The sequence below is a fragment of the Orcinus orca genome, chromosome 9 (genome assembly GCF_937001465.1).
Source record: "Orcinus orca chromosome 9, mOrcOrc1.1, whole genome shotgun sequence".
NCBI lineage: Eukaryota > Metazoa > Chordata > Mammalia > Artiodactyla > Delphinidae > Orcinus > Orcinus orca.
Genome location: NC_064567.1, coordinates 61,836,463 through 61,863,822, shown reverse-complemented (window position 1 = coordinate 61,863,822; position 27,360 = coordinate 61,836,463). Strand labels below are relative to the sequence as shown.

Here is a 27,360-nt window from a genome sequence, read left to right as displayed (position 1 = left end):
CTGAGAAACGTGCAAATCCATCTGGCCACACATTAGAGCTCTTCTAACTGTGAAGGATTTCAGTCAAGAATGCAAGGCAGGATTAAACATCTCAGGCCAAATCATTCACTCTTCATGCTTCCACACTCCAGAACATTTCAGCCTGACAGCAGAGCTGCAGATCCAAAAGTGGGAGCTCAGCTCATATGTGCTAGTGCCAGTTCTGCTTTAGTTTGATAATGGCTAGAGATTGTGGCTGCCTCTGGTGCAGCTACTCATAACACTGCCTTACTAAACCATCAGAAATAAGGTTGAAAATCTAATATGAGGTACTCATCATTCAATTACATATTTCTTGTGAAAGAGGCAAAAACTCTGCCATGTTCTGCAAAATCTCAACATCAATAGCAATTAAGTTTCACATCAAGAGCAGAGAAATACTACACTGACTATCCATGAATAACTTCATATGCAGTGGTTTGCATCTTTCTCTACATTTAATGCTGTAAGACAATAAATGATGGTGCCCTGGCATAGGAAACTATTCACAAATAAGCAGAAAAATTATGTGAGTAAAGGTATTTTATATTTCCAGTTTCAGAGATCATGTAGTCGGTCCTATTACCAACAGCACAACTGCTCCAACAACAAATCACAACTCATAGTTCAATTCAGTTTTAGAATCAAACCTGGGATTAATTATGGCATTTTCATTGAAAACTTCTCAAACGAAAAGTGTAATGGATCTCATGTAATCTGATGCATGTTTTTAAGAGTTTTCCATCAAGTATGGAGCAGCATCAGCAATGTATATAGATGGTTGGTAAATTAGGGCATTGCTTCTCATTTAGAGGAGATGTTAACACAATAGTCTAGTGGCCATTCATACAAGAAGAAAAAAATATGACCATTCTAGAAGTTTACCTAGTAAACTTTGAGTGAAGTGGGGGAAAGGGGGAAGAAGGCTTGGAAAAGGTCACTATGGTTTTAGGCTGTGTAAAATTCTCAGTCTAATAAGGCAGGAGAAAAAAAATGCTTCATTCCCCAAACGAAATGCATAGTAAGGAAAAAAAAAATCCATAGTGGGGCTTACGGCTTGTCTTTGAGATCATAAACTAAGTAACGGATTAAAGAGAAATGCAGTCTTTAATATATGTTTGGAGGGGGAAAAAAAAAAGAATGAGGATCTCTCATTTTTCCAAATTTTGTCCACATCAATGAAAAACAAGAAGAGATTTTAATAATTTCACTATACTCAGAAAGACTATTTTTATGAGTCTGATGCTAAATTAAAACCTCTATCCATTTTCCTATTCAAAAAATGCATATAAAATGTCCAGTGTATTCAATGCCAATAAATATATGGTTGATCATTTTAAACAAAATAATAAAGCAATGTTGGAGGGTGTGTGTGTGTGTGTGTGACTTCATGGTGACCCGTGGATCTCTTTGTAATCTAGTAAGTCAATAAATTCATCTTTCCTAAAATTTTGATTATGTACTTAGACGTTGCCTTGGAACCTTACGATCAGTTTCAAAACTGGCCACGTACATAAAAGAAGCAGCAGCCTTATGATTAGCACATCAGTGAACAAAGATGAACAATAAATTTCCATCACACTGTTAAACTCACTCAAAACAATCAAATACTTCATCGAACCATTTACAACTACCGATTGCACACCAAACCTGATTTTATATTCTCCCTATTTTAAATAGGTGTAATATTTTACAAGGGCTTCACGAGTAAGAGATTGTGAATGTAAAGAAGTCCATTAATTTTATATAAGCTGTTTTATATACCTGTGGGCCTCTAATAGCATTCAGCTACAAGGTTACAAGGAGAAGTATCATTTACTAAAGTTCAGTTGGAGAGGTTGGCATATATATACATCACTGAAATTCCAGCTATCGTGTCAGTAGTTCTTCTTCACCTAAATTGCTTTCATTCTATAGCTGAAAATACTGACATAAACAGGAAATAATGTAGTATCAGGTAACAGATTCCTATCAAGGAAATGGTACTGTCAAACCCAAGTTGAAATTTCGGGTCCAACAACTTATGAAAACAAAAGAATTCCCCATTATAATTTTCCATGGAATCCTTCAAAGAGTAGATGTACAGATATCCCGTCTTGCTCTTATGTGTGTGTGTGTGTGTGTGTGTGTGTGTGTGTATGTGTGTATGTGTGTGTGTTTAACCTGTACATGTAAAAGGGTCTTCTAAGCCAGGACATTTTCTCCAAGACTTTCCATCATAAGTTTTCTGGCAATAACCTATCTTAGAGAAGGAAATCGGTGCCTTCTTCCTTTTAGTCTATGGTTTTCAGTTTTATTAAAATTCCTGTTGATTTGCTGCATGATGTCTTTGTGTTGGCTCTGGAAGGCCCTGTTACTCTATGTGTAAATGTGCATTGTGACAGGTTAGGGGCAGGGATAGGCAGAAAAATGTAGGGCTTTGCAGCTGTTTCCAGCTAGCTGCTCAACTTCCTACATCATACTGCAACTCTGCCACATTTAGCCTGGTATATATTTCCAGTGAGTGGCGAGCCTGGCCTTTTTCCCCACTAAGTTGGTACAAGCTAATTAATATCTTTTTCACTTTATTGGGATCTCTCCTGAAAAAGGCATGACTGTGGGGTCTGGTCTCACAGAGACAGTCTTTTAGACTTGAGAAAAGTAAATTAAAGTGACATTTCTGTTAATAACAAAGCAGGCTTATTACTTCAATATAAGCACTTCCTTAATTTTCCTTTCTCAGCATGCTACATAAATATAAATAAAAAGTCCTCCACTGGATTTATGTTACATATATCTCACAGAGTTTAATTATAAAACCTCTAAAAATGAAGATGGTGGGAGGAAATGATGCCAGTAGATCATACAGTGCTGGTGTTGTGTTGGCTGGCTGTTTCTGCTGGCAAGGAAACAAAGACACTCAGGTAATTACAATGTACCATGAAAGGCTGGGCTCCAAAGAAAAGAAAATTCCAGGGGAGAAGGGTATTATTATTACTTTAGTGGCTGGAAGTCCACAATTTTAAATTTTGTTCTCATCAGTATTATTATAAATGTTATTATAACTATGATAGTTTTACTGCAATTAAGGAGGAGGAGTTAGGGTTTTTTTAAGGGCCACACCCTATCTTCTCTGCAGCATTGATCTGCTGTAATAAGGGAAAGGCTGCCAGATGAAGACCAAGCACTCAAAGATACACACACACACACGCACACACACACACACGCACGTGCACATGGGCGCGCACACACACACACACCCCTCACTTGACCATAAGAACTGTGGCATTTCAGGGAACAGTGAAGACACCTGTACAGGAATACAAGTTTCATCCCAGCAGCTGCTCACCAGGAGCGTCAGGCAACTTCTAGGAGTGAGAAAGGCTGTGCCAGGGCGTGAGGGCTGCAGAATGGAAGAGAAATGGGGAGACGCTGTGCAATATACTCGGCAGGACCCTCAACAGTTCGGCGACTCCAGTGGGTGCAGGTGGGGCCCATTCCCACTCCTGGAAAACTGCAGCTGACTGGCGCGCGCAGGCAAAAGGCCAGCACCTCACCTGGAGCTGGAAGAAGGCCGTTCTCACCGGGGACCTTCGAGAATACCCTGGAGGCGTTATGCCTAAACCTTCCCTTCCCTTCCTATTCAATATTCGACTTCCCTTCACCTCCAGATTCGTTCTCTTCTCTCAGGCTTGCATTTCTCCAAGCTGGCTTCTCACACGGGTTGATGGAGCACTACCTGCCAGACCCCTGCTCCTTTAATACTGCGGGGATTGGCAGAATCGGGAATCCAGAAAGGACTGGCTCTGACGCTAAGGCGAGAGAAAAGGACGGAACTTCCCAGCCAACCTTCGCCTTTGACACCGAGAACCCCTAGCGCCAACGCTCGGTACTCTCCGGCTTATTTCTGGACCAAATCAACCGTGTGACCGCCGCCAAGGAGGAACTGCTCGCACTTCAAGTGACCGTAGTGTCCGCTCTAGAGTGCTCGGGGAGGCCTGGGGGCGGGGGGCGGGGGGAGTGTGCAACAGAAGCCGGAGCAAGAGGGCGAGGGGATGGGGAAGAGGAGGAGGAACGACGGTTGTTTATCAGTGTTCGAGGGGGTAGGGTTGGTGGAGTGTTTGTTTTGCTAAGTAAATAAGGAGAAACTGCCCCCCACCCCATCCCGGGTCTAATGATGATAGATCCCATGCTGCTTCGGGCCCCACGCCGGGGAGCCTAACCACGGAAAATAATGAGGCTGCATCCCCATTCGTCTGCATTACGGGCGAGCCAGGCACTTTCGATAACAAATATATCGATTCCCTTGCTCAGGCCGTTGTTTCGCCTGCTCTCCGTGAATAATTACTGCTCCTCTGGAAATTCATAATAATTAGGACTCCGCACCCCACCCCACCCCGCGCTGCTTTTCAAAGGCGCATATCTGGTGGGCGACTTGGTGGCTCCAGCCGTGCTCCCCGCAGGTGGGAGACAGGGCAGGACTCATTGTTCCCCACTTGGTTTTACTCTTTCGAGACAGTTGGTTCCCCTCCTACCTCAGTTTCCTTGTCTGTCAAACGAGTCTTTTACAGTGTTAAAGATGCTTGCCGCTCTACCTCACAGGATTCGCGTTTCTGTTTGGGAGGAGGGGTAGATTTAACGAACTGTGCGAGGCAATGGGGGCAGGCAGGGGAGGAGAAAGTGGAGGAAAAGAAGGATTCACATCTCCTCAGGACAAACTCTGTGGCGACCACGTGACGCCGCCACCAGGGAGGGGGCGGGGAAAGGAGCGCTAACGAGAGGCTCGGACCACAGGAAACCTTGGGGACCTAGCGATCGGAGCTTAGTGCTCCCGGAAGACTGGGAGGGGGAGGCGGGTGGTTCAGGTCGCGACTGGGCGGCAGCGAGGTGTCTGCGGAAAGCGCGCACTCTGCTTGCAGAGGGGCCGAGCCCGCACCGCGGCTGGGAGGGAGGCCGGGCCGCGGGCACCACGCGGGGCGGAGCCTGTGGCGCTGTCCGTGGTCCTGAGGGGTCGCTCTGCGGGCCCGGCTTGCCTAGCCGCCGGCCTCCGGCCAAGGCCCCATTCACCCTCCGCGCCACGGCCTCCCTCCGGAGAACCGCTGTTGTCCTGCCGGCTGCCCCAGAAGCATCGAAGCTCGGCGGCGTCAACGAAGAGTTCCCCAGAAGCCACGCTTCTGGTGTGAGGCCTTGGGGTCCAGACGCGAGAGGGCTGCACCTGTTTTCGTAAACCCGTTGGGACTGCTGGAGGTCACCTGAGGCTAAAAGCAGACACTGGAGAGCGCAACTGTGACGGCGGTGACTCAGGCTGGGAAACTTTCCCAGGCCCGAACTCCGCGGCTTCGGTCAGAGGGCTGAGTTTCCGAGTCGAGGGTCTGAAGCCTACGTCGAAGGAAGTTTCTCGCTTCTAACTGAAGAAGATGACTTGAAATGGCCTTGAAAATCAATGGGTGGGAAAGGGGGTCTGAGAATGGGGGCGGCATATGTCAGGAGGACGCCCGCTTCCTCCGGTGGGGCGAGGGCGCGGAGCCTCTCTTCGCGCCCCTCGAGCCGCTGTCTCGATCCTTCCCGTCAGAATCCATTAGGGTGGCGGGGATATTGGGCGAGGCCCGGCCAGAGTCAGGTTCGGCAGGGACGAGGAGAGCCCCCACGAGCCAGTTTCTAAGGAAACACTCGGTTTTTACAAGCAGCAATTTGTCTTACTGTGGGAGAAAAACAGCACCAGAAAAGCCTCACGGTTCTCCATTCTCATGCAGATGCAGCGGAGTGCTCCGGCCGCGGCCTGCTTATCACCCTCCCCACCGTATTTCCAGCTGGAACAAGTAAAATACGCTCATTAATTTTAAAGGAAGTGGGAGCGGGCGAAGGCTTTTCGCTAGCCGCGGCGGGAGGGGCACGTGCAGCGCGCTCTCTGCTCCTGAGGCCCTACGGCACTCACCATCCCCAGGCCCCAGCTCTGGGCTCCGACTTGCCTTCCTGAGCCCCCGACCTGATGCCGAGGAACCTTCTATAACAGTGGGACCCCTAGAAGGGGAATTCTCTCCGCCCCACCCCCACCCACCCCCCGCCAGCCCCCACCTCCGAAGTAAACAAAACATACTAGGGAAAGCTCTTTACAGAAGAGGCAACCAGGTTTGGAGCCCGCAGCAGAAACACGGCAAGCTCATTAGAAGTTTAAACAACAGCCAGCAACCCGCGAGGGCAGACAGCAAACTTGGAAAATGCGCCAACGCGCTCCTGGGCGCGCGGAGGGGCTTGAAGAAGCCGCCAATACATATCATCTCAATAAAAAGCCGCTCTTGAAAGGCTGGCATAGTAATTGAGATGGGCGCTCTTTCCTGATCTGGGTTGGCATTTCCTCATCTCGTGCTGACAGAGCCAGCTCAGGAAATTGCCGGTAATATTCATCTGGGAAGCACTTTCATTTAAGGTAATTCATTCGACTTTCACAATAAATTGAGTGACATCCTTACGGCGGAACCTTTTTATCCTTGATTAAGTGCTTGCCAAGCTTTGGTTCCCACTTTATTGTCACATTCCTTCAAGCGGAGTCGTCAACCTGCCCATCGGCAGCAGAAAAATGCGCGCGCGCCGTGTTTACCGAGCTCCGGGAGGGGTTAGTGCTGACTTAGAGAAAAAGAGCTGGTCTGGGGCTTGAGTAGCGGGTAAATCAAGATCGCAACTTCCCGCAAACTGACGGCAGGACTGGCTAGAAGAATGTAGGGGGAGGCGAGGGAGCAGACCCGCCTTGCCACCCAGCTGCTCTGGAAGTCGCTCACCCGACGGCGCCCAGCAGGCTAACTCGCCTACTTCCCTCTATTAATTAAAATGGCGCGGACTCTTAAGGTCTTAGAATGAGATCTGAAGCTCCTAAAGGACGAGGTTGCTTTAAGAGAACTTACCTGAATCGAATCAAACCTAGGCATTTTTTTAAAAAAGAAAGAAAGAAAGAGAGAGAGAGAGACAGAGAGAGAGAGAGAGAGAGACAGAGAGAGAGAGAGAGAAAGAAAAAGAAAGAAAGAAAGAAAGAAAGAAAGAAAGAAAGAAAGAAAGAAAGAAAGAAAGAAAGAAAGAAAGAAAAGAAAGAAAACGCTTCCTAGCTAGCCACTTGAGAGCAGGCAAACTTTCACAGCTTCCATCAGCTTTCTTTATGGGAGGAAGAGTGCAACAAGAGGGTTGTTCTTCATTCTCAGGATTCCCTTTTGACCCTTAATATCACTGCGGCGACAGTCAAACTCACTGAGAGCTCTTCAGACCCCGCAATTCCAAGCAAGGCTGACAAGTACCTAGGTATCTCAGAACTAGGCGAAACCGGGAAGGCATCCCTTTACCAATGCGTGGCCCCTTCTCCCCCACCCCCTATAAAAATCAAAGAAGCCCAAGAGAGAAAATTGCTTATTTGAAAAAGCAATATCCAAATGCTTTCATCACTCAAATGCCCTTTTGAAAATATTGTGGTCAGTGGTTATTACCTGGACAATACTGTCAATTTCTGTAGTCTGCAGAAAATCTTCCCTCAGATAGAAAAGTAGGACATTGGTCACCTATCTCAAAAAAATCAACCAATTTCCCTGCCACCTGATATATTTTTCACCCAGACAACACTTTCATTAAGGAGGAAATAGTCGCCAACAATTCAAAGCCAGATGGAAATCAACTTCACACAAAGAGGAGCCACAAACTTAATGGCTTTCTGGGAAAACACTGCTGAGAAAGTTGGAGCAATTCTAGTTCTCTCCTTCTAATACTGAAAGCTGTTTCCCCAAAAGTATCACTAGAAGGCCCCAGACCAGTATAATCCTCCTGGAAGTGAGTAGAAGTGCGACCCACCCAAGCGCTTTCCACACCCCCAGAGAGCTGCTTTCCTGGTCAGTGGAGAGTTGACTATTTCAGGGAAATGCCTGGAGTGGTAGCAACTTCTCTTCTCACAGAGCCCTGGAATAGGTCTTGAGACTGATGAGTTCTCATTTTGTGCTGCTGGGGCATAGGCTCCTTTAAAAATCTAGGTTTAATCCTTTATCTGGAAGGCTGATCTAGGGCACAAGAGTCAGGAAATTCAGTGGGATTGGGTAACTTATAGTACTGCCTCCGAGAGCTGACCTTAATAGAGAACACTGAATCACTGCTGTTAGGTAATGTGCTTTTCTTTTCAGGAATAAGCTGAAATTAATTAAAATGTTCAGCGGTCAGCTGGCTTAATTTTCAAAGAATGGGAAGTACACATACCTAGTCCAAAGGATAGACATTGGTGATCTCTTTCCTGCTACTTTTCCCTTAGCTTCCACATTTCTTAACAGCTACCTTCATAGTGAGTGGAATTCACCCAAACAGTCTGGCTTCTAACAGTGTAGAGGTAGTATTCCATGAATATATTAACCATGCTTTAATCTCTGTTAAACAATTGGTAATGGAATTCATATTTTCAGGATACCCTAAATTCAAGGGAATAGATGAATCAAAATGTTAAGCACAAGTTTGAGAAAGAACTTTCCATTTTTGCCCATATCGGTTAAAAAAGCGACTAGGATTATTAGCAAATTAATTTCCTAGCAAAAATGGTGGGAACTAAATTGGAGGACAAGGGGCCTCTTCTCAAAATAGACTGTGGATGTGTGACTTGATCACAGTAGCATCATTCAACCTCTCAGCAGAATCTCTGGACTCAGTTTCTGAGTGAAGTTTTTGTTAACATGCCCTGGGAGTGCTATTTTACTTAATTCTTGACTCTGAAAATTGCCACAGGTGAGCCCCCAAGCAGGACACCTCTGCCTTCTGCTGGGAGGTGCCCTCCCTGTGTGCTCATGCCTGTCCTTCAGCTCATAACTCAACTTAGGACCCTCATTCTTCCGATCCAGAAACCACATTGCCCTAGATTATCCAGTGTGTGCTTCAATTCTGTTAAAATGCTATTATCTGTTACCCCATTATATCATACTGAAAATATCCTGGAATCAATCCAGAACTGACAGGAGAATAAAGATTGCAGGACTTTTTTATTTTTAACAAGTATTATTACACTATAAGTTCCTCTCCTGCTGAATTCAGAATTTTAAATCTGCAATTCAATAACATTCAGTAAACAGAAGATTTCCTTGCCTTTATTTATTTTTTTTTTAATGATTTCCCACTCCCCTGCATTTATGGCTGGAGTTAGCCCTGTGGTAATTTTTGAGTATCCTAGCTAATATGCTTCAGGAGTTAACTTTGCAGACACATCTCTAATTTCCCATTGCAGTATTAAAATAGGCTTCTAGTTTGAAACAGGACAGACCCATCTCTCAAAGCACAAAAAAAGACTCAAAATTCTCAAACTAGAACAGGCATTCAAAGAACCCTGGGCCAAGAAACATACTTTGAGAACATTCACCTAAATACAGGCTGGGAACTGTGGCTTAAATATGGAGCACTGATCTGCTGGATAGAGAGTTATTTTTCACTTAAAAAAATATCTTCTTAAAATTGGGAGTATTTAAGGTATGTCTCTATAAGCAGAAGCCTCAATATTGTTGCATAGGAGATACCTAAACAAATCTTGATCCTGGAACATAATGTGTGATTATTCCTTGGGAAATATAACTGGGATTCGAGGGGCTTAAAGAGAAAGGTGATACTGTGGTATCAGCTATGAGGCAATGTACAGAGTGCCCCTGTCACTTAACTTGTGGTGTGAGTCCATAAGGACAAAAAAATTATTCATTTAACTCCTCCCTGGATTGTGGCAATTCAAGGGGAAAAATAAAATAATGGTTCTGCCACCCCTGCCTTTTTGGAGCGTAACTTGAAGCATCTCCTGACAACCTGCAGGCATCTATTGCAGTTTCTTGCAAAGGTCTGGGATGTTTTGGGGTGCGGCTCCAAACAAATGATAAATTCAGTTACTGTTTCTGGTATTTAACAAAATAGATGGAGAAAGAAGCTTTGACCACTTCTTGGTTTGTCTCATTGCCCCAGAGATTTAATCAAGGGTTTCTACGTATTTACTTGCCGAAATCCAACCTGTCCTGACTGCCCAATTCACCCTTCTAAATTCATTTCCATGGTAAAAGTCAGCTTCTTGCTCCTCCTGGAAAACAGCTTGGGATCTTGCCGACAAATAACCATGGGACTGCAATCCCTGGAAATACTGCCTTGGGTCACAGCCACCAGCCTTTTGTTTTTGTGGTGCGTGTGGTTTCTAATCCCCGACACACAAAACAACTTTAGATCAGAGAGAAAAAGAATGGACTTCTAAATCGCCTTCTCTATTTTATTGTTCACATTTTGTATTGTTTTGAGTGAAATTGGAAAAATTGTCTCCTTTCTCTGTATTGCCAAAAGGCATTCAGGTAATGAAGTCTGTAACTAAACGGTAATTGAATCAGCATAATTTTCACACTGAATGGTTTTCAAATGCTCCCAGTTTACAATTAAAGGAGAATTAATGCGCTTGTTGTTGAGAACGCAGCGCATTAGAATAAATCCAGCACTGTTGTTGCAATGAATGGAAAACGGTTTAACTGCCAACAAACACATTTAAAATTTAACACAACGTATTGATTTCACTTCTACTTTTGACAGATTATTTTCCAGACTATCGAAATACTTGTTCCAAGCAATAACTGCACCACAGCCGCGAGCTTCTGCCGTGTGTGAGCACAGTTCAAGGACGTTACGAACAGTCCTGAGGTTCAGGTCCTGCGTAAAGGTATGCAGAGGAGAGGGGCAGGAGGGTTTCCATGGTCAAGGGAATCTTTAATATTCTCCCTCTGTAGCTTTCACTTTGGGTCCCTCCCCCTTCTTTCAACAAACAATTTCTGTGTTTCCTCTGGCCAAACTTTCTGCCCTGCTTCTCTAAGCTCTCAATGTCAGTGGGTTTACTGGACACAGGTGGGCAAGAATGATTGAAGATGAGAAATGGGAAGGACACTTTTTGCAGTGCGTCTGCGTTCTAGCCGGGGAAGGCACAGACTTCGGTAAAGGAGTCAGAAAGGCAGTTCTTTTGGATTGGCTGCCCGGGCTTTCACCTGTTTACCCCAAGGTGTCCTGTAGGCGAGGACACTGACGCGCAGCGCCCTCTGGCGTCCGCGGCTGCCATGGTCAGGCGATAAAGGTGCAAACACACGCAACACTGAGGGTTCTTGGATTCCAGCTGAAACCCGTTTACACACATGCCCTTACATTCATATTCACACACACGTATACATACACATTCATTAGCATATACAGAGTTCACACAACTAGCAGCCCTGCAGTCACAGGCACCAGGGCAACAGCTGGGAAACGCTCTCAACTGCAGGTATGGCAACACTTTTGCTCCAAGGATTGTCGGTTCTGAAGCCCTTGGGGTTGAGACGGCACCGCTCACCCCATTCCCGTTTATTCAACCCATCATGCCGCCCCAGCGCTTCTTGTTCCTACTCGGAACACACAGAGCCCTCAGTGCGCTCCTGCGGCCCAGAGGTAGGTTATGGGGTTCTGTGCACTGAGCACAACTTCACCAGCAGGATAAGACTGTCCCTGGCCCTCCCTGAAGTCAGACCCGAGAAATCGTGCTCTCGGTCTTGGCTCCGCGCCGTGTCCACAGCTACCAATCCACCACCACCACAACAATAAAGTGCTTCCCTCAAAGCCCCCCACCCCGCCCACGCAAACCCCAGTTCCAACAGTGGGCAAAGTCCGGACCTCAGAAAACTCGGCTCTGGGAGGACTCGGATGGTAGCTTTGCTTAGTATTTTCTCCCTAGCGACAAGGTCTGCCACTCCCTAATAAGGGGGCTCAGCACTGGAACTGGGGTTTGGTTATCTGGTGGGAAGGAGAGATTGGGAGGAGAGAGAAGGGGAGCCTCTACATGTTTGCTGGAGCATCTCTGACCCAACTCCATCTGGACGCTTGTGGGGCTCCTAGATAGTTAAACTTGTCCTGTCTGAACCCTACAAGTCGAACAAAGTTACCTGCACTTGTTTATGTGCCGCATCTCCAAACTGGGGGTTAGGTGGGTGGATTTACTTTCAAAGTCGGGGACCTGGGCAGATTCATTGCTTTCCATTCTCCACCTCCATTTCCTTTCGTTTAAACTCTGGATGAACTAATAAGAGTTCCCTGTCTTCCACCCCTTCTCTTTGCCTTCTCTCCCTATAAAGCATCCCGTCCAGCTATCTCTTCGGTTTCTGGGTATCTAGGGCGCCCTAGACGCGGTTTAGAATCAATCGCAGGAGAGGAGGGGGTACTGGAGCAGGAAACGAGGGTGGGAGCCCCGGAAAATCCCACAGGGATGGGGAGATCAGTTTGACAAAGTTGTTCCAACACCGTCGCTAGGAACGTCGCTCTCGCTGAATTGGCGGTCTCACCCTCCTCCCGCGCGCCCCCAGTTGCCTGGCCTTGCGACCAGGGTGTGATTGCGGGGGCGCGGGACTGGCAGCGACTTACCAAGTAGACGGTGGGCTGCAAGAGGAGAAGCACGTACCAGCACGTAGCCTGCATCCTCCCGCGTCTCAAACTTCCTCGGCGGTGCGTTCGCTGAGTCTTTGTTCCTTCAAAAACATAGATCCACCTGACATCCACTTTATAGAGCAAGGAGCGCTCTCAGCAGCCTAGATACAAATGAAATTAGACATCCCATGACCACGCGGGCAAGGTTAGGCTTGGCAACCAAGCGCGGAAAGGGGGTCGTGGCGGGAGGGATGGACCAAAAAAAAAAAAAAAACCCGGAGGTGGGGGAGGCAGGAAAAACTGAAAAGCGAGCAAATCCAGCGCCTGAAACCCGCGAGCGCGCGGTCCGCAGGCAGGCGGGCAGGAGGGTTGGAGGATGAGGGGCTCCTTGCGCCCTGTGCTGCTCGGGTGCGAGTTCCCGGGAGGTGGAGCCAGGAGGTGGCGGGGCACACAGAGCCGCGTGCAGGCTGGTTCCGAGACCAAGCGTCTCTGGCAGCGAGACCTGCCCTAGTGTTTGATGGCCGGGAGGCTCGGACTAAAGGCGGTGGCTGGTTCTTCGCCAGCCCTGGCAGTGCTCACACACGTACACACCAGCAGAGAGAGGTGGAGAGAGAAAGAGAGGGAGAGCGAGCGAGAGATATTGAGCGAGGGGGGCGCGGGAAGAGGAAGGGGTAGGTAGGGCTGACCAGGATTAGGTACCGGGTATCTCCACGCGTTTGGTGCGATGGGGGTGGGGAAAGTGAATGCAATTTGCATATAGGAAAGCCGGCTTCAATTTACCCATTCGAGCGCCCTGCACACACACAGATACCACGCGCATACACATGTACTACTTTTTTCGAGCGAAGGGGCACAGCCAGTCGCTAACTTCTAGAGTGGAAGCCTGCCCGGGTCTGTGAGGGTCACCCCTCAGGCTCACTCTGTCTCCCAACCAGTGGCCTTCCCCGCTGCCCCTTCCTGCTGCCCCACCGACCCCACCCCAAGGTGTCCCCCATATCGGGACTGTGGAGGCGGAGGGTACGTACCGCACAGGACTGGGGGCGAATCCAGCAAGCAGGGACCGCTCTGCGAAGGCTCCATGGAGGAGCTACTCGGGCCTGGCGTCTCCGGCGTCCCGAACATGCCCTCCCTGGCGCTTCATCTCCATGCTCGGGCGCGGACCGGTCCCGCTGCCTTGTCCAGCCTCGGCAGAGTCCGCGTCCCAGTACCCGGGTCGCGCTCAGGATTGGTTCCGCGGGAGCCTAGGCTTGGCACAGTTGGATTCACGGTGCAGGAAACTTAAGAGGCAAGAGAGGGAGGGGAAGTAGAGGGGGAAAGCGAGGAAGAGAGAAAGGGAGGTAGAAAGAGAGGGAGGGTGAGAAGCGAATGCGCCGGGCTACTGCACCGGACAGACCGGGACTGCCCGCGTTGGATGTGGGACGAGCGGTCCGAGGCTCGTTGATTCCCGAGGCTGCCGAAGGATGGTAGAAATGACTTAAGGGGAGGAGACTGGGCAAGTCCTCAGGACTTGAACTTGAGATATAAGACACTGGCCTTTCGGAAGAAAACAGCCACACGGCAGGCGCAAGCAGTCCGAGTTTCAGAGGGAGGGGTGGGGTGAGCTGAGCCCCTAGGATCCTGGCGCAGCCAGCAGCTGTACCTCTACCGGCGGCCCTGAGAACCCCGAGAGCCACTCCGGAGCGGAGTCGCAGGCTCTATCCGTGGTCCTGCCCGGCCACTGGGGGACGCTCTGGAGTGCGCTGGGGTTCTCGGCGCCAGTGCCGTGGTGCTTTCTCCGTAGGTCCACCGCTCGGCTCGCCTACCTTCCTGACTCGGGCAATTACATCGGCACGTGGGCGAACGATTCCTCAGAGACCAATTAATACCCCGTGTAAATGGATCCCGCTCCTAGGCTCTCGGCGGGCTGGGCCCGCAGGGAGAAGTGGCTCCTGCGGTGTCTCTGGTGGCCGCAGTGCACCCTTCCCAAGGGTCGTGAGGAGGACTGCGACCGCCAGAGGAGTGGCGGGAAGCGTAGTGGGGCGGTGCGTAGGGCGGAAACGGGAGCCGGAGGGTGCAGGTCTCCCCAGCCCGCCTTGGGCGCCTACGCGGGGCACCGCGGACCTGTAGCTGGGAGGCCTGAGACCCGGGCGCTGCGGACCGCCAGCCATTCAGCGCGCGACAGCCGAGAGGACTGGGCGACCTTGCGCGCTCGACTCCTAGCCGTGGGCTGGGCAAGGCGGGGGTGCGGCCTGGGAGTGGAGGTGGGGTGATAGGGGATGCTTGCAGCCTTTGCCACCTCCCTCGCTCCTAAAACCTCCTCCTCGGCCAGTATCTCCCAGTCTCCACCTCTTTGCTCTGACTCTCACTGTCTCTGTTTTTCTCAGTCTCTCCCTTGCTGTCTCTCTCTTTCACTCTCATTTCTGTGTCCTCTTTCTTGTACTCCATGCCTGTCCCTCGGCGTCTTTCTACCTCCTTCTGTGTCTCTCTCAGGTTTTCTGACCCTCTCCGTCTCTGCATATCTGTGTCTCTATCTCACCCTCACCATTCCCTCTCAAACCTTGTCCTTGTCTTCTCCCCTTCACCCTGTCCATCACACAACCAACAGGCCAGCTTCACCCGTATCCGGTGAGATCCCGGGACCAGGCCCTCTCTGCCGGCGGGGAGGCCAGCATCTCCTCAACGGGTCCAGACTCAGTCCACAAGTCGGAGCAGACATTTTTCCTCCTCCTACCTCACCTGTTAGTTACCTCATTCCAGGCCAGGCACTAGCGAAGCCTGCCCTTCGCTTATGCCTGGCCTGGAATGGTGCACTCTGCGGGATGACAATTCTATGTAAGTGTTGGTTTGAAATTCATCTCAGGAGCCCCAGTTAGTGACCATCAAAATAGAATCATGATTTTTAATGAGTCCTGGGTAGTCCTTTCCTCCAGCATGGCTAATGGACACCTCAGGCTCCAGTGTTTCTGCTTAGGTCAGTCGGGGCCCAGACACAATGTACCCTCTACACAAGAGGTCTCCCCCAACCACAGGTTGAGTTCCCCGAGGGAAAGCTGGTACCCCCACTCCCCAACAGAGCAGTGACAATCAGCAGAACCACCCTTTCCTAGAGCAAATGCAGAAGGAGCCTTGCTGAGACCTTGGCCTGGAATCAGACCTCCAATTTAGATCCCCACTGTAGGACGTACCTGCCAGGCACTTCCAGGCCTACACTCTCCCTTACAAGCTAAAAATAGCTCTTTAAAGAGCAAGCTCTTCTAATCTCCAAAGTTGTAGTCTGCCTCTGTGACCTCTTGGAATTCATTGGGGCATATGCAGAGTAAAGCAGTGAAGCACATTTTCTAATTGGGACTTTGAAAATGCACTTTAGAAAAAAACACACATTTATATATAGCATGGTTGCAATGTTATCTTGGCTATCTTCACTTCCCAGGTTTTTCATGCTCTTAAAAAGTTTCAAGAAGAAAAAAAAGTACCCATATCTGAGGCTGAGGGTCAAAGTAGGGCAAAGGAAGCTTCGTCTGATTCCACCCTTTGGGATTAAGCAGGCCACCCTAAAATTGATCCCCACTTGTACATTAGCTCCCAGCACTCCACTGCTGGCATGTGGAGCTGGAGTGAATGCTGCCCACAATGCTGCCCTCTACCCACATGCCCAAGCTCGGTGCCCTCCGAGCTGAACTTGCATCTGACCTTAGGGAAAAAGGAGAAAGAATCAGGCCAGCTTTGGGATATAACAAGTTCTTTTCCTAAACCTTACTTCAAAAACATTCTCCCTCTAGGGCCATTTAGCCTTAAAAAATTACTGCTTGTGAAACAGAAAGACGATGAAGGACCTTAAAATCTCTGTCTGAATGGGACTGATTATTGAAGAAAAGCACCACAGGCACCTAGTAATGGGAACTGGTCTGACACTTTGTTCTATTACACAGGGTGCCAAAGAGCTTTTTATGGTAATGACCTGAGACCTTCTGCCCTGACATTCAACTCTCATGGATCCTACAAGACCCTTGGCCTGGGATATGAAACAACAGTGGACTGTCATGTTTGTCTCTTTGTACAAGTCTTCATTTCCTGTAGTACTCAATCAGAAAAGGACACTAGGCCAAGTAACAATGAAAAACTTATTACTGTTTCTGCTAAACCTCTCCAATTTTAATAACGTAACATTGGTGGAGTGGGGGTAGGGGAAAGAAGGATGGCTGCTTCACCCTCCTTCTTTCCTATCATTTGCTTTAAAAAGAACTAAAAACATTAAGGGCATGATTCTCATACGTTCTTCTGTTTAAAGTAGTACGCTACTCTAAAATGCACTCTTAGAATTCATCCACAATCAGCCTTACCAGGATAGAACAAAAGTGTGATTATCCTTAAGAAGTATAGTACTCATGCCATTTTTTTCAGACTTTAGTCATGTTGAGAATCCTTTCAGAAATCACTCTCTAAACTTTATGTGCTGCAACTTAATACACATATAAATTTAGCATGAATTATAACCACAGTAAAACATAGTCCTCTGCCCTTGGCTTTTCCCCAATCTACCTGATCCAATCTGAAATGAATATTATAAAGCAATAATATATGCTTATCCCCAAGAAATATATTTTTAAAAGAACTAAAATGGGCTGACCTCAAAAAGGAAACAGTGATACTAAACAATTTTCCTGATAATTAAAGCCAGAACAAATTAAAATTAGAATTCATGTGAAATAAAATGATAATCCTGTTAACTGTAATTAACTGTTTTGGTTGATTTGTTTCAGTTCATTTGTATGATTCTCTTTCTCTGAGTGGGAGAAGGAGGACAGGAGTTAAAAGTTTGAATTATCTTGGGGCTGGGAAGAAGCAAGAAAGAGATTAATTTTGAGTTCTACAAAACTCTGCCCTAAAATGAACCTGCCTTTAAAATGCATGAATACCGGGCTTCCCTGGTGGCGCAGTGGTTGAGACTCTGCATGCCAATGCAGGGGACACGGGTTCGTGCCCCAGTCCGGGAAGATCCCACATGCCGCGGAGCGGCTGGGCCCGTGAGCCATGGCCGCTGAGCCTGTGCATCTGGAGCCTGTGCTCCGCAACAGGAGAGGCCACAACAGTGAGAGGCCCGTGTACCGCAAAAAAAAAAAAAAAAAAAAAAAAAAAAGCATGAATACCATCATCTTTTACCCAAAATCCAAGTAAATATGTTGTTATGAAGCACCCAGCTGTGGTCTTGCTTAAGCTGCAGGCCAAATTAAATCACTTTGTACACAGTAAGTGCATTGTACCTATTTTTCCCCTAATAGTGCTAAAAACTTACAAAGCATGCATTATCTTGTCTGCCTTGACCACAGTATAACCTGGTATTTACATGTGTTATGACCTTGGGAAAGTACCTGAAGATTCCCATGACCTCAGAACCTTCCCCTATATAATGAAAAAGTAGGCTTAGATGATGTCTAAAGTGCCTTCCTGTTCTAAAATACCTTTATTTTGTTTTTGTATGATTAAATGTGAAGTCATCTCAGGTTTAAAAAATTTACTTCACAAATCACAATTTTATAATGTATTATGATTTTCAAAAATATTAATAATTTAAAATAATATATTCTGTTCAGTGCATTTCAAAGATTTTAAGTCAAGCGTGTTTGTAGGTTTGAGTTCAAGGCCTTTTGGGGGCATTCCTTCTCTGCCCCATCCTCATACCCTTTCTTCTAGGTCAAAGGTTGGCTCTACTGTATTAATTAAATAATTTTTTATATAAATTGTTCTGCACATGTTTTTGATGTCATTGATTTATGAGACTCTACACTCAGAGTGGCATCTTTATTATACATATGAATATTTATTTAAAAGACCCAAAGCCATTTCCACTACTTTTGCAGAATTCTTGAATGTCACTCAGGACAATTAAGAACCCCCAGGCCCCTCCACACCCCAAGATATTTTGCTAGTGGAAGGAAGGAAGTATCATCTGCAAAGCGATTTGATATTTGAATGTAGTAGAACTTGGTTAATAACTATGAGGCATGTGTGCTAAATTACTTTTACAAGAATGTTTTAATAACAAGATCACTGGACTAGAGAGAAAAAATAGTCGACAAGCTCTGGAATTTAAAAATAAGTAAATTTAAAGGGAATCAAAAAGCTTTACGTAGAAGGCATTTTCTTTTTCTAGAGGTAATTTATATGCTCAGTCTTTGTAACCATATTTCATTTATTCTGCTAGGCTGAGGACAGAAGTTTCTCAAAGGTAGGGTAGTTTTAATTATACTCACAGACTTTAAAAAGAGAATGAACACAAGAGAAATTGAAGAAAATCAGTGTTAAAAACGCAGTTGAGGGACTTCCCTGGTGGTGTAGTGGTTAAGAATCACCTGCCAATGCAGGGGACACGGGTTCTAGCCCTGGTCTGGGAAGATCCCACATGCCGCGGAGCAACTAAGCCTGTGCGCCACAACTATGGAGGCTACACTCTAGAGCCCGTGAGCCACAACTACTGAGCCCGCGTGCCACAACTACCAAAGCTCACGCGCCTAGAGCCCATGCAACACAACAAAGAGTAGTCCCCACTTGCCACAACTAGAGAAAGACTGAGCGCAGCAACGAAGACACAATGCAGCCAAAAACAAATAAATAGCTAAATTTAAAAAGGCAGTTGAATGTAAAAAGATGGGAAGATTGGGCTTCCCTGGTGGCGCAGTGGTTGAGAGTCCGCCTGCCGATGCAGGGGACACGGGTTCGTGCCCCGGTCCGGGAAGATCCCACATGCCGCAGAGCGGCTGGGCCCGTGAGCCATGGCCGCTGAGCCTGCGCATCAGGAGCCTGCGCTCCGCGACGGGAGAGGCCACAACAGTGAGAGGCCCACGTACCGCAAAAAAAAAAAAAAAAAAGATGGGAAGATTGGGGTCATCGCCCAAAAATCATAATTAAAAATTTTTAAAAATACTGTGACTGGGCTTCCCTGGTGGTGCAGTGGTTGAGAGTCCAACTGCCGATGCAGGGGACACGGGTTCGTGCCCCGGTCCGGGAAGATCCCACATGCCGTGGAGCGGCTGGGCCCGTGAGCCATGGCCACAGAGCCTGCATGTCCGGAGCCTGTGCTCCGCAACGGGAGAGGCCACAACAGTGAGAGGCCCGCGCACCGCAAAAAAAAAAAAAAAAAAAAAATACTGTGACTAAGCAAACCTTCGCATTATAATCTAATTACAGAAACTCTTCATGGTGGTCCCTCCAAGGATTATTAATTGACAGTTCTCTAAAGCAGAATCATTAAAGATAAAAAACTTGGTAACCAGTGTTCTCTTAACAAAGTGAAATACATTATATGCTTTCAGCCAGGAAGAATACTAGGACTCTGAACCACGTTGAAATGGAAGAAATCATGAGGAAAAACTGCAAGCTCTGTGATTACCTGAAAATCAGAAGCAAGTCTGAAAATGCATATTTCATCTCCATAATCTAAAGTATGTAGATATTTTGAAACATACATGTTTTTTCAGCTTTTATTCTGATTTGGCAATATAAAGACAGAACTTCAAAACAAGGTGATTTATACAGGCAGGGAACAAATGGCCCCTTCAGCCCTAAGATCCTAATGATAAGAATGTCTTGGATTAGACATCTTTTAAATAAGCGATATCACAGGGATGCAACAACCCTCTCAATTTCCCTTTTTAACATCAGATTAATGAAAACAACTACACCAGAATTTCACCATAATTAACTTCAAGGTTATGCCATAAAAATCAAAAAATATTATATTTTTCTGCTTCCTCTGGCTCTAATAATAAAATGCTTTTGATAAAATTCAAAGCAAAATGGTCTAACATCAAATTTTGTATTAAACTGGTAGTAATTTCTCCAAGCTCCATAGATTTCAATAGGATAATAATGCCTAACATTTACTGAGCGTCAGGGACCACACCCTGGGTTCTATTTACGTTATCCACTGTTTCCCTAGTGATTCTGTGAGCATCAATCAGCAATTTAGTTTTAAAAGTAAACCTCTCAGGTTAGATAAGATCTCCTTCTTCACACTGGTTCTCCATGGAAGCCAACTTAAAACAAATTTCAGAGTCAGTGGACCATTCATTCCTACCCCCTCCATCTTGTAAGTCTCTTCTCTAGTCAGTAACACCATCCTCTCTCCAAATTTTTCAACTAACCCTCTAACCATTCCTTCTCAGATTATCTACAGGCTGCTCATCTTCATATATTAAACACTCGTGCTTCTCAGGGCTCCATCAGTAACTCTCTTTGTCTCTTTTCACTCTGATTAGACAATTCTGCGTATTTCCACAGTTTTATTTATTACTTAACACCCAATGACCAACAGGTTCATAAGTCCAGCTCTGACATTTTTCTTGACCCAACTATTCAATTGTCTATATGTCCTAGAGATAGATGTCCTAGAGATACTTAGAATTAGCATGCCTAAAGCTGAACATATTATATCACTATGTTACATGCATATCCTGTTAGTTGGTGTGATAGATTCCTGGAGTTCTCTACTTATAATATGATTAAGTGACCCTTTGCCAAGTGACCTCTCATTGAAATGGAGGAATATACCTCCCCGTATATGCAAATTTTCCTCTTTTTCCTCTTCCCTTTTTCTTTCTTTCTTCCTTCCTTCCTTCCTTCCTTTCCTTCCTTCCTTCCTCCCTCCCTCCCTTCCTTCCTTCCTTCCTTCCTTCCTTCCTCTCCTTACTTCCTAGGAAATCCTTCTTTAGGATTCCTTTTAATCCTAATCAGAGCCTTCAAGAGGTATAGCATGTTCCTACCTGATCCTCTAGTCAGCAGAAGAATAGCAGACACCAGGTAAAAGCTGCATCCTTCAGCATGGGTCCTGAAATGAAAAACACATGAAGCAGACCAGAACCTGACCTGTGATCTGGATCACAGCCACCATAGCTGACTTGTAGCCCCGCAGATCCAAAAGTAAGATATAAATATTTGTTGTTTAATCATCAATATTTGGGGATTATTTGTTTTACAGCATTATCATGGTCAAAGCTGATTAATTGGTGACACCACTACTTCACTGAAAACCTAAGAATTAGATGTCTTTATGCCATCTTTTTGTTTCCTACACATCAAAAATAAAATACCAGCACCTCTCAGTTTTTTACCTAATTATCTCTCATTATCTCTCCTCCCTCCTCTGTTTCTGCTCCTGCTACTGACTCAGGATCATATCATCAGTCATCTGGTCTATGGCAATGGCCTTCTAGTCTCAGCCTTTTGAGTTTCTACCTCCATACAGATGCCCTCTTCCATGCCACCATAAAGCTATAACAAAAATGTGTGCACATCACACATTTGTTTAAATCTTTTCACAACTTCCCACTGCTTATAGAATCAAGTCAAACTCCTTAGCTCAGCACAGAAGACTGCTTTTGAGCAGGCTTCTGTCCACTCATCCATCTTCATATCCTGTCCCCTGGCCTCTGCTTGACTGTTTCATATTCATCAATTACAGGATCCTTAGAACTTCTAAATACACAACTGTATGTCTCAACCTGTGGCCTCCACACCTTCTTTCCTTTGCTTTGAATTCTCTCAATTCAACCTCTATATGAACTCTTAATCTTCCTATATACCTCTGTTCAGAGATAACCCTTCATCCTCTCCACTTTTCTCAGAGATCTGTGCACCAAAACATATTATTAATCATTTACTCCATGCTGTTTAAATCTTCTCTACTGGACTGTGTCATTCACTTTTGCACCCCTTGCCTACCTTGAACTGGATTGAGCTGAACTTTCAGCCACACTTGGAAAGCACAGTGTCCAGAAAACAGCCTAGTGTACCTCTTGCAAGACAGCACATCAGAGGCTCTGGAATAGCAAGTCTTCATCTATGAAGTGCTCAAATATGCACAATTGGAAAAAGTTTCAGGCAAATCTCAGCCTGGTGAAATGAGAGAAAGGAATAGGACCAGAGTGGGAGGCTTAGGACTGAAGACAGAAGCTCCCTCACCCTAAACACCCTCTAACATTCTTCTCAGAATCAGGGGCTGATGAGAAATTTAGTCTGAATGGATTACTCTATGACTGACTCATTAACCCTTCTCATTTCCAGGGCCAAGCATGACATGGAACCCCCAAATCCCCAGATGTCCCTAAATTCTAGTTTCATTCTGCATTAATACACTGTAAATCCTGTATCACATTTCAGTACTATCAGACCCTGCCTTAACCCCTTCACCTTCAGCACCAGATAAAAGAGAGAAGGGGAGCTAGAGAGAGCGGAGCTCAAGAAAGGAAAATGAACACCTTATCATAACTACCACCAGCTTTGGATCTGGTAAATGGGATTAACTAGACCCATAGGAAAATAGGACTCTAGACTTGATGGCTCTGAGCTTCTGAATGAACCTGGCAGAAAGGAGAACTGTGAAGCCCGCAGTCAAGAAAATACACTAGCACTTTTTCCCATCACAGTTAAATTCCTGACATCGTAGTCACCTGTGGCTCCTGCTTCATGATCTTTGAGGTCTCACTAAGCTCCCCTGAATCATATTTCCATCCCTGCACTGATAGGGCTCTGAGGTAACCTGTAGCCTACATTTAACTGAATTTAATAGCCTTTCTCAAATTTTACATCATCAATTCTCCACAAAACCATCCTTATCAGGTTTCTTTTCAGCCTCTCTGAGTGTTCCTTTTTGTCTCCTATGCTGGTTCCTCTGAGTAACTCTCCCCAAACTGTCAGTTTTTTAGTTTCAAGCCACCCCTTTGAACCTAAACTATAGCCTAACATCTTCAGCAACCAGAGGGTATCATCATTCAAATGTCCTACAGTTGTCTGACACTAAACATACAAGAGTAAACTCACTAATACTCCCAACACGCCCCCAGCACACACACAAAGTCCTATTCACCCTACTTCATTAGTTACCCTAATTTCATTAGTGACACCTAAATTTTCTTTCTACACAGCCTTTAAACCTCAGAATTAGCTCTCACTGTTTTAGTATGTGTCTCATAGATCAGTCATGTACATTATCTCATCACGTCTTCCTTCAGAATATCTCTTTCACCCACCTCCTTACGACCAATTCTAGATGAAGTCTTCATCATCTCGTATCTGGACAGCCGCCTTCTGAAATGTTTTCCCTGGCTATAGTCTTTCCCAAGTCCCATTAATCTCACTACTGTGAGCACCATAATAGTAGGGACTATGTCTTATTCACCTTTGTACTCCCAGCACCTAATATGGTGCCAAACACATAATAGATGCTTAATAAATATTTGCCTGATGCATGGATTAAATTCCTTATACACCTCCAGATTATTTGTTGTTATTTTTTTTAAAGCTTTCCTTTTTTTAGTTAAATTTATTTATTTATTTATTTTTAAATTTGTTTTTGGCTGCGTTGGGTCTGCATTGCTGTGCGGGCTTCTCATTGCAGTGGCTTCTCTTGTTGCAGAGCATGGGCTCTAGGCCAGTAGGCTTTAGTAGTTATGGCACACCGGCTTAGTTGCTCTGCGGCATGTGGGATCTTCCCAGACCAGGGCTCGAACCTGTGTCCCCTGCATTGGCAGGCGGATTCTTAACCACTGTGCCACCAGGGAAGTCCCTGGATTATTTCTTAAATAACACATTTGCCCTTTTATTCCATTGCACACCAAAAATAAATAAATAAATAAAACTTCTTTTATTTTTCCATATATAGAGAGGGCTATTTTATGTGTTCACTTATTTTTTCCAATAAACCATTTCTTCAAGAGAATCTTCACTCAGACACATGGTAAGTAAAACAGAAACTCAAAGCCTCTCTGGTTGAGTCTGGGAGAGAATGCTTAGATCTGCATCTATAAACTCTCCACTCTACCTCCTCTCCTTTGTTCCATGCCCAAGCAATCCTAGATAACTGTCCAGGATACTCTAAGACAGTAGTTTCCAAACCTTAGTTTGCTTAATTTTCACCTGGAGGAGGTTATTAAAATGTGCCTTACCAGCCCCACTTTCAATTACAATTTATTGGTCTGGTCTTTGACCCTGAAAAGGATGCATTTTAACAGCATCCAGGTGATCCTGACAAACACTGTCAGAAGAATACACTTTGAGAAACCTTACTCTAGAAGCAGATGGATTGGAATTTTAAAACTCTATCTCACAGGATGACATCTGAACCTCTCGTGGTAGCAATTAAGGACTGTCAAAGCCTCATGAAAAGATGACAATTGAGTAAAGATTGAAGGAGGTGAAGGAGTAAGCCATGAAAATATCTGGAGTAAGAGCTTTCCAGGCATAAGGAATGGCAAGCGAAAAAAGCTGAGAAAGAAGTACAACTTCATATATTAGAGGAACAGCAAGAATGCCAAGTGTCTGGGGAAGAGTGAGCCAGGAAGAGATGGCAAAGAGATGAGGTCAGAGGTGACAAATTTGAGTAGCATCTGTAGGGCATTGGAAGGATTTGCCTTCATAAGTCCTTATAGAACGCTCTTACATTGAGCAAAGAAGTGACACATCTGACTGACATTTTAACGAGATTATTCTAGATACCATGTCAAAAACACCTTTAAGGGGAGAAAGAGGGGAATCAGGAAGAACAGTTAGGGACCGTTGCAATAATCCAAGCAAGAGGCAATGATGACTCGGTGACATGGGTTGTGGTAGAATTGGTGAGAAAATAACCAATTCTGAATATATTTTGAAGGGAAAGATGACATAATTTGCTGATGGATTGAATGTGGAATATGAGACACACTGTTGTCTCCAGGGTTTTGCCCTGAGTACCCTGATTAATATGAAGAAGACTGTGAGAGAAGAAAGTAAGGCAGAGGGAGAAGAAAAATTGACAGCTGAGTTTCAGACATGTTAACATGTTAAGTTTGAGATGTATATTAGACATCCATGTGGATGTATTGAGTATTATGAGTCAAGAATTCAGGGGAGGGACTTCCCTGGTGGTCCAGTGGTAAAGAATCCGCCTTCCAGTGCAGGGGATGCCGGTTCAATCCCTGGTCGGGAAGCGAAGATCCCACACGCCGCAGGGCAACTAAGCCCACGCGCCACAACTACTGGGCTCGCGCGCCTCAACGAGAGAGTCCACATGCCACAAACTACAGAGCCCATGCGCCCCAGGGTCCGCACGCCACAACCAGAAAGAGAAAAACCCGCCTGCCACAACTAGAGAGAAACCCAAGCACCACAATGAAGAGCCCGTGCTGCGACAAAAGATCCCGCATGCCTCAACGAAGACCCCGCATGCCACAACTAAGACCCAACACAGCCATAACAATAAAGAAAACAAATTTAAAAAAAAAAAAGAATTCGGGGTAAAGTTTTGGGCTGAAAATATAAATTTAGATATTATTTATATAGAAGGTATTTACAGACATGAGATCATCAAGGGACTCAGTGTAGATGAAGACGAAAAGAGTCCTTGAGCACTTCATTGTTAAGAGGTCAGGTGTCGGGTGGGTCCAGGGAAGCAGACTGAGAGGGAGTACTCAGTGATGTAGGAGGAAGCCAAGAGAGAGAAGTAGGCAACTCAATCAAATGCTTTGATAAGTCAAGTAAGATTGGAAATGACCACTGAATTTAAAAATATGGAAATCTTTGGTGACCTTGGCAAGAGCAGTTTCAGTGGGTGGATGAGGGGGAAGGTGAGTGGAGTAGATTCAACAAAGAAATGTAAAGAGAGAGAGTGTACACAGAGAGTATAGACCACTCTTGCAAGATGTTCTTCACCCCTCTTAACTTCCTTCTCCCTGAGTCTCTGTACCAACTAGTACCAGTCTGCTCATTTTGGCATTTTATCATATCTCACCCTCAGTGATACTTAACTCCTCATTATGTTTATACCTTCTTTCTAACTAATTTGGAAGCGCTTAGTGGAGAGGATCAATAACTCCTTCTACATCTGCAACAACCCCCCCGCTCAGAGCTTTGCACAATTCTGTGCCTACAGTGAGTATTCGAAAATGTATGATGAACTACATAAATATTTCTCTAATGGCATTCTCTGCCCCCTTTTCTAACTCTTCTGCCTGATTATAATTTTAAGCAGAGTGTAGGTCAAATTTCTGATCTTCATTTTGACCTTTAGGGACCTTCATGAAATGGTTCTACCCAAAATGTATCTTTTAGCATTTTCTTATATAGCCCTCTGTTTCAGTCAGGATAATTTATAGACCATATCCTGAAAAGAGGAATTTTTTTTTTTTTTTGCGGTATGCGGGCCCCTCACTATTGTGGCCTCTCCCGTTGCAGAGCACAGGCTCCGGTCGCGCAGGCTCAGCGGCCATGGCTCACGGGCCCAGCCGCTCCGCGGCATGTGGGATCTTTCCGGACCAGGGCACAAACCCGCTTCCCCTGCATTGGCAGGCAGACTCTCAACCACTGCGCCACCAGGGAAGCCCAAGAGGAATTATTTTTACATGCCATTTTAACTATAATATTACCCTTGTCTGGAAATTCCTGCTCCATCCCAAGGGTTTTTCTCCACTCTGAAACTAACCAAGAAAGAACCCTAATTTTTTCTTTTGGTGCTCTTTGCTTTAACATATAGTTACTCCAGATTTTAGGCTTATCATCTGTAACTCAACATCATGACGTATCTTGCACTATCTACTGGATTCAAAAATTCTATTTTTATATACCTTCCACTTAAAAAAACAACTTAGACCAAGCTTAGCATTGTTTATTCTACCGATCAAATGGCACTTTCAGGATCAATGAAAAATCAAGTGAGAAAATAGAGCCACACATGAAGACACTTAATGAAGGTTTAATATATGTTAGAATGAGTAAATAAACAATGGATGGATGGATGGATGAAAAGGGCTTTACACTGAACAATTATTTCATACATCATACATTATCTTCTTTAATCCTCTCAAGAGCCATAGGATGTTGGTAGCATATATTTTATAAGACTATGATGCAATATTCTTAAAGAGGTTGACCTGCCCAAGGTTATTCCAAGACATGGAACCTAAATCTCCAACTTTAGAATCCAGTCCTTTCCTCTTTCCACCATAGTTGCTC

General features: G+C 45.6%; 1 protein-coding gene across 1 annotated transcript in view; it reads right to left on the bottom strand.

Annotated features, from left to right (window-relative positions):
* NXPH1 (neurexophilin 1) overlaps window positions 1–14,575 on the bottom strand; it is a 300,744-nt gene extending 286,169 nt beyond the window's left edge. Inside the window, exons 1-2 of the mRNA XM_004265547.4 lie at window positions 13,428–14,575; window positions 12,400–12,563 (exon numbers count right to left, since the gene is read on the bottom strand). Of these exons, the coding sequence (XP_004265595.1) occupies window positions 12,400–12,453 (54 nt within the window). The 5' untranslated portion in view covers window positions 12,454–12,563; window positions 13,428–14,575. The remainder of the gene's footprint in view (window positions 1–12,399; window positions 12,564–13,427) is intronic.
* Between the last annotated feature and the right edge of the window lie 12,785 nt (window positions 14,576–27,360).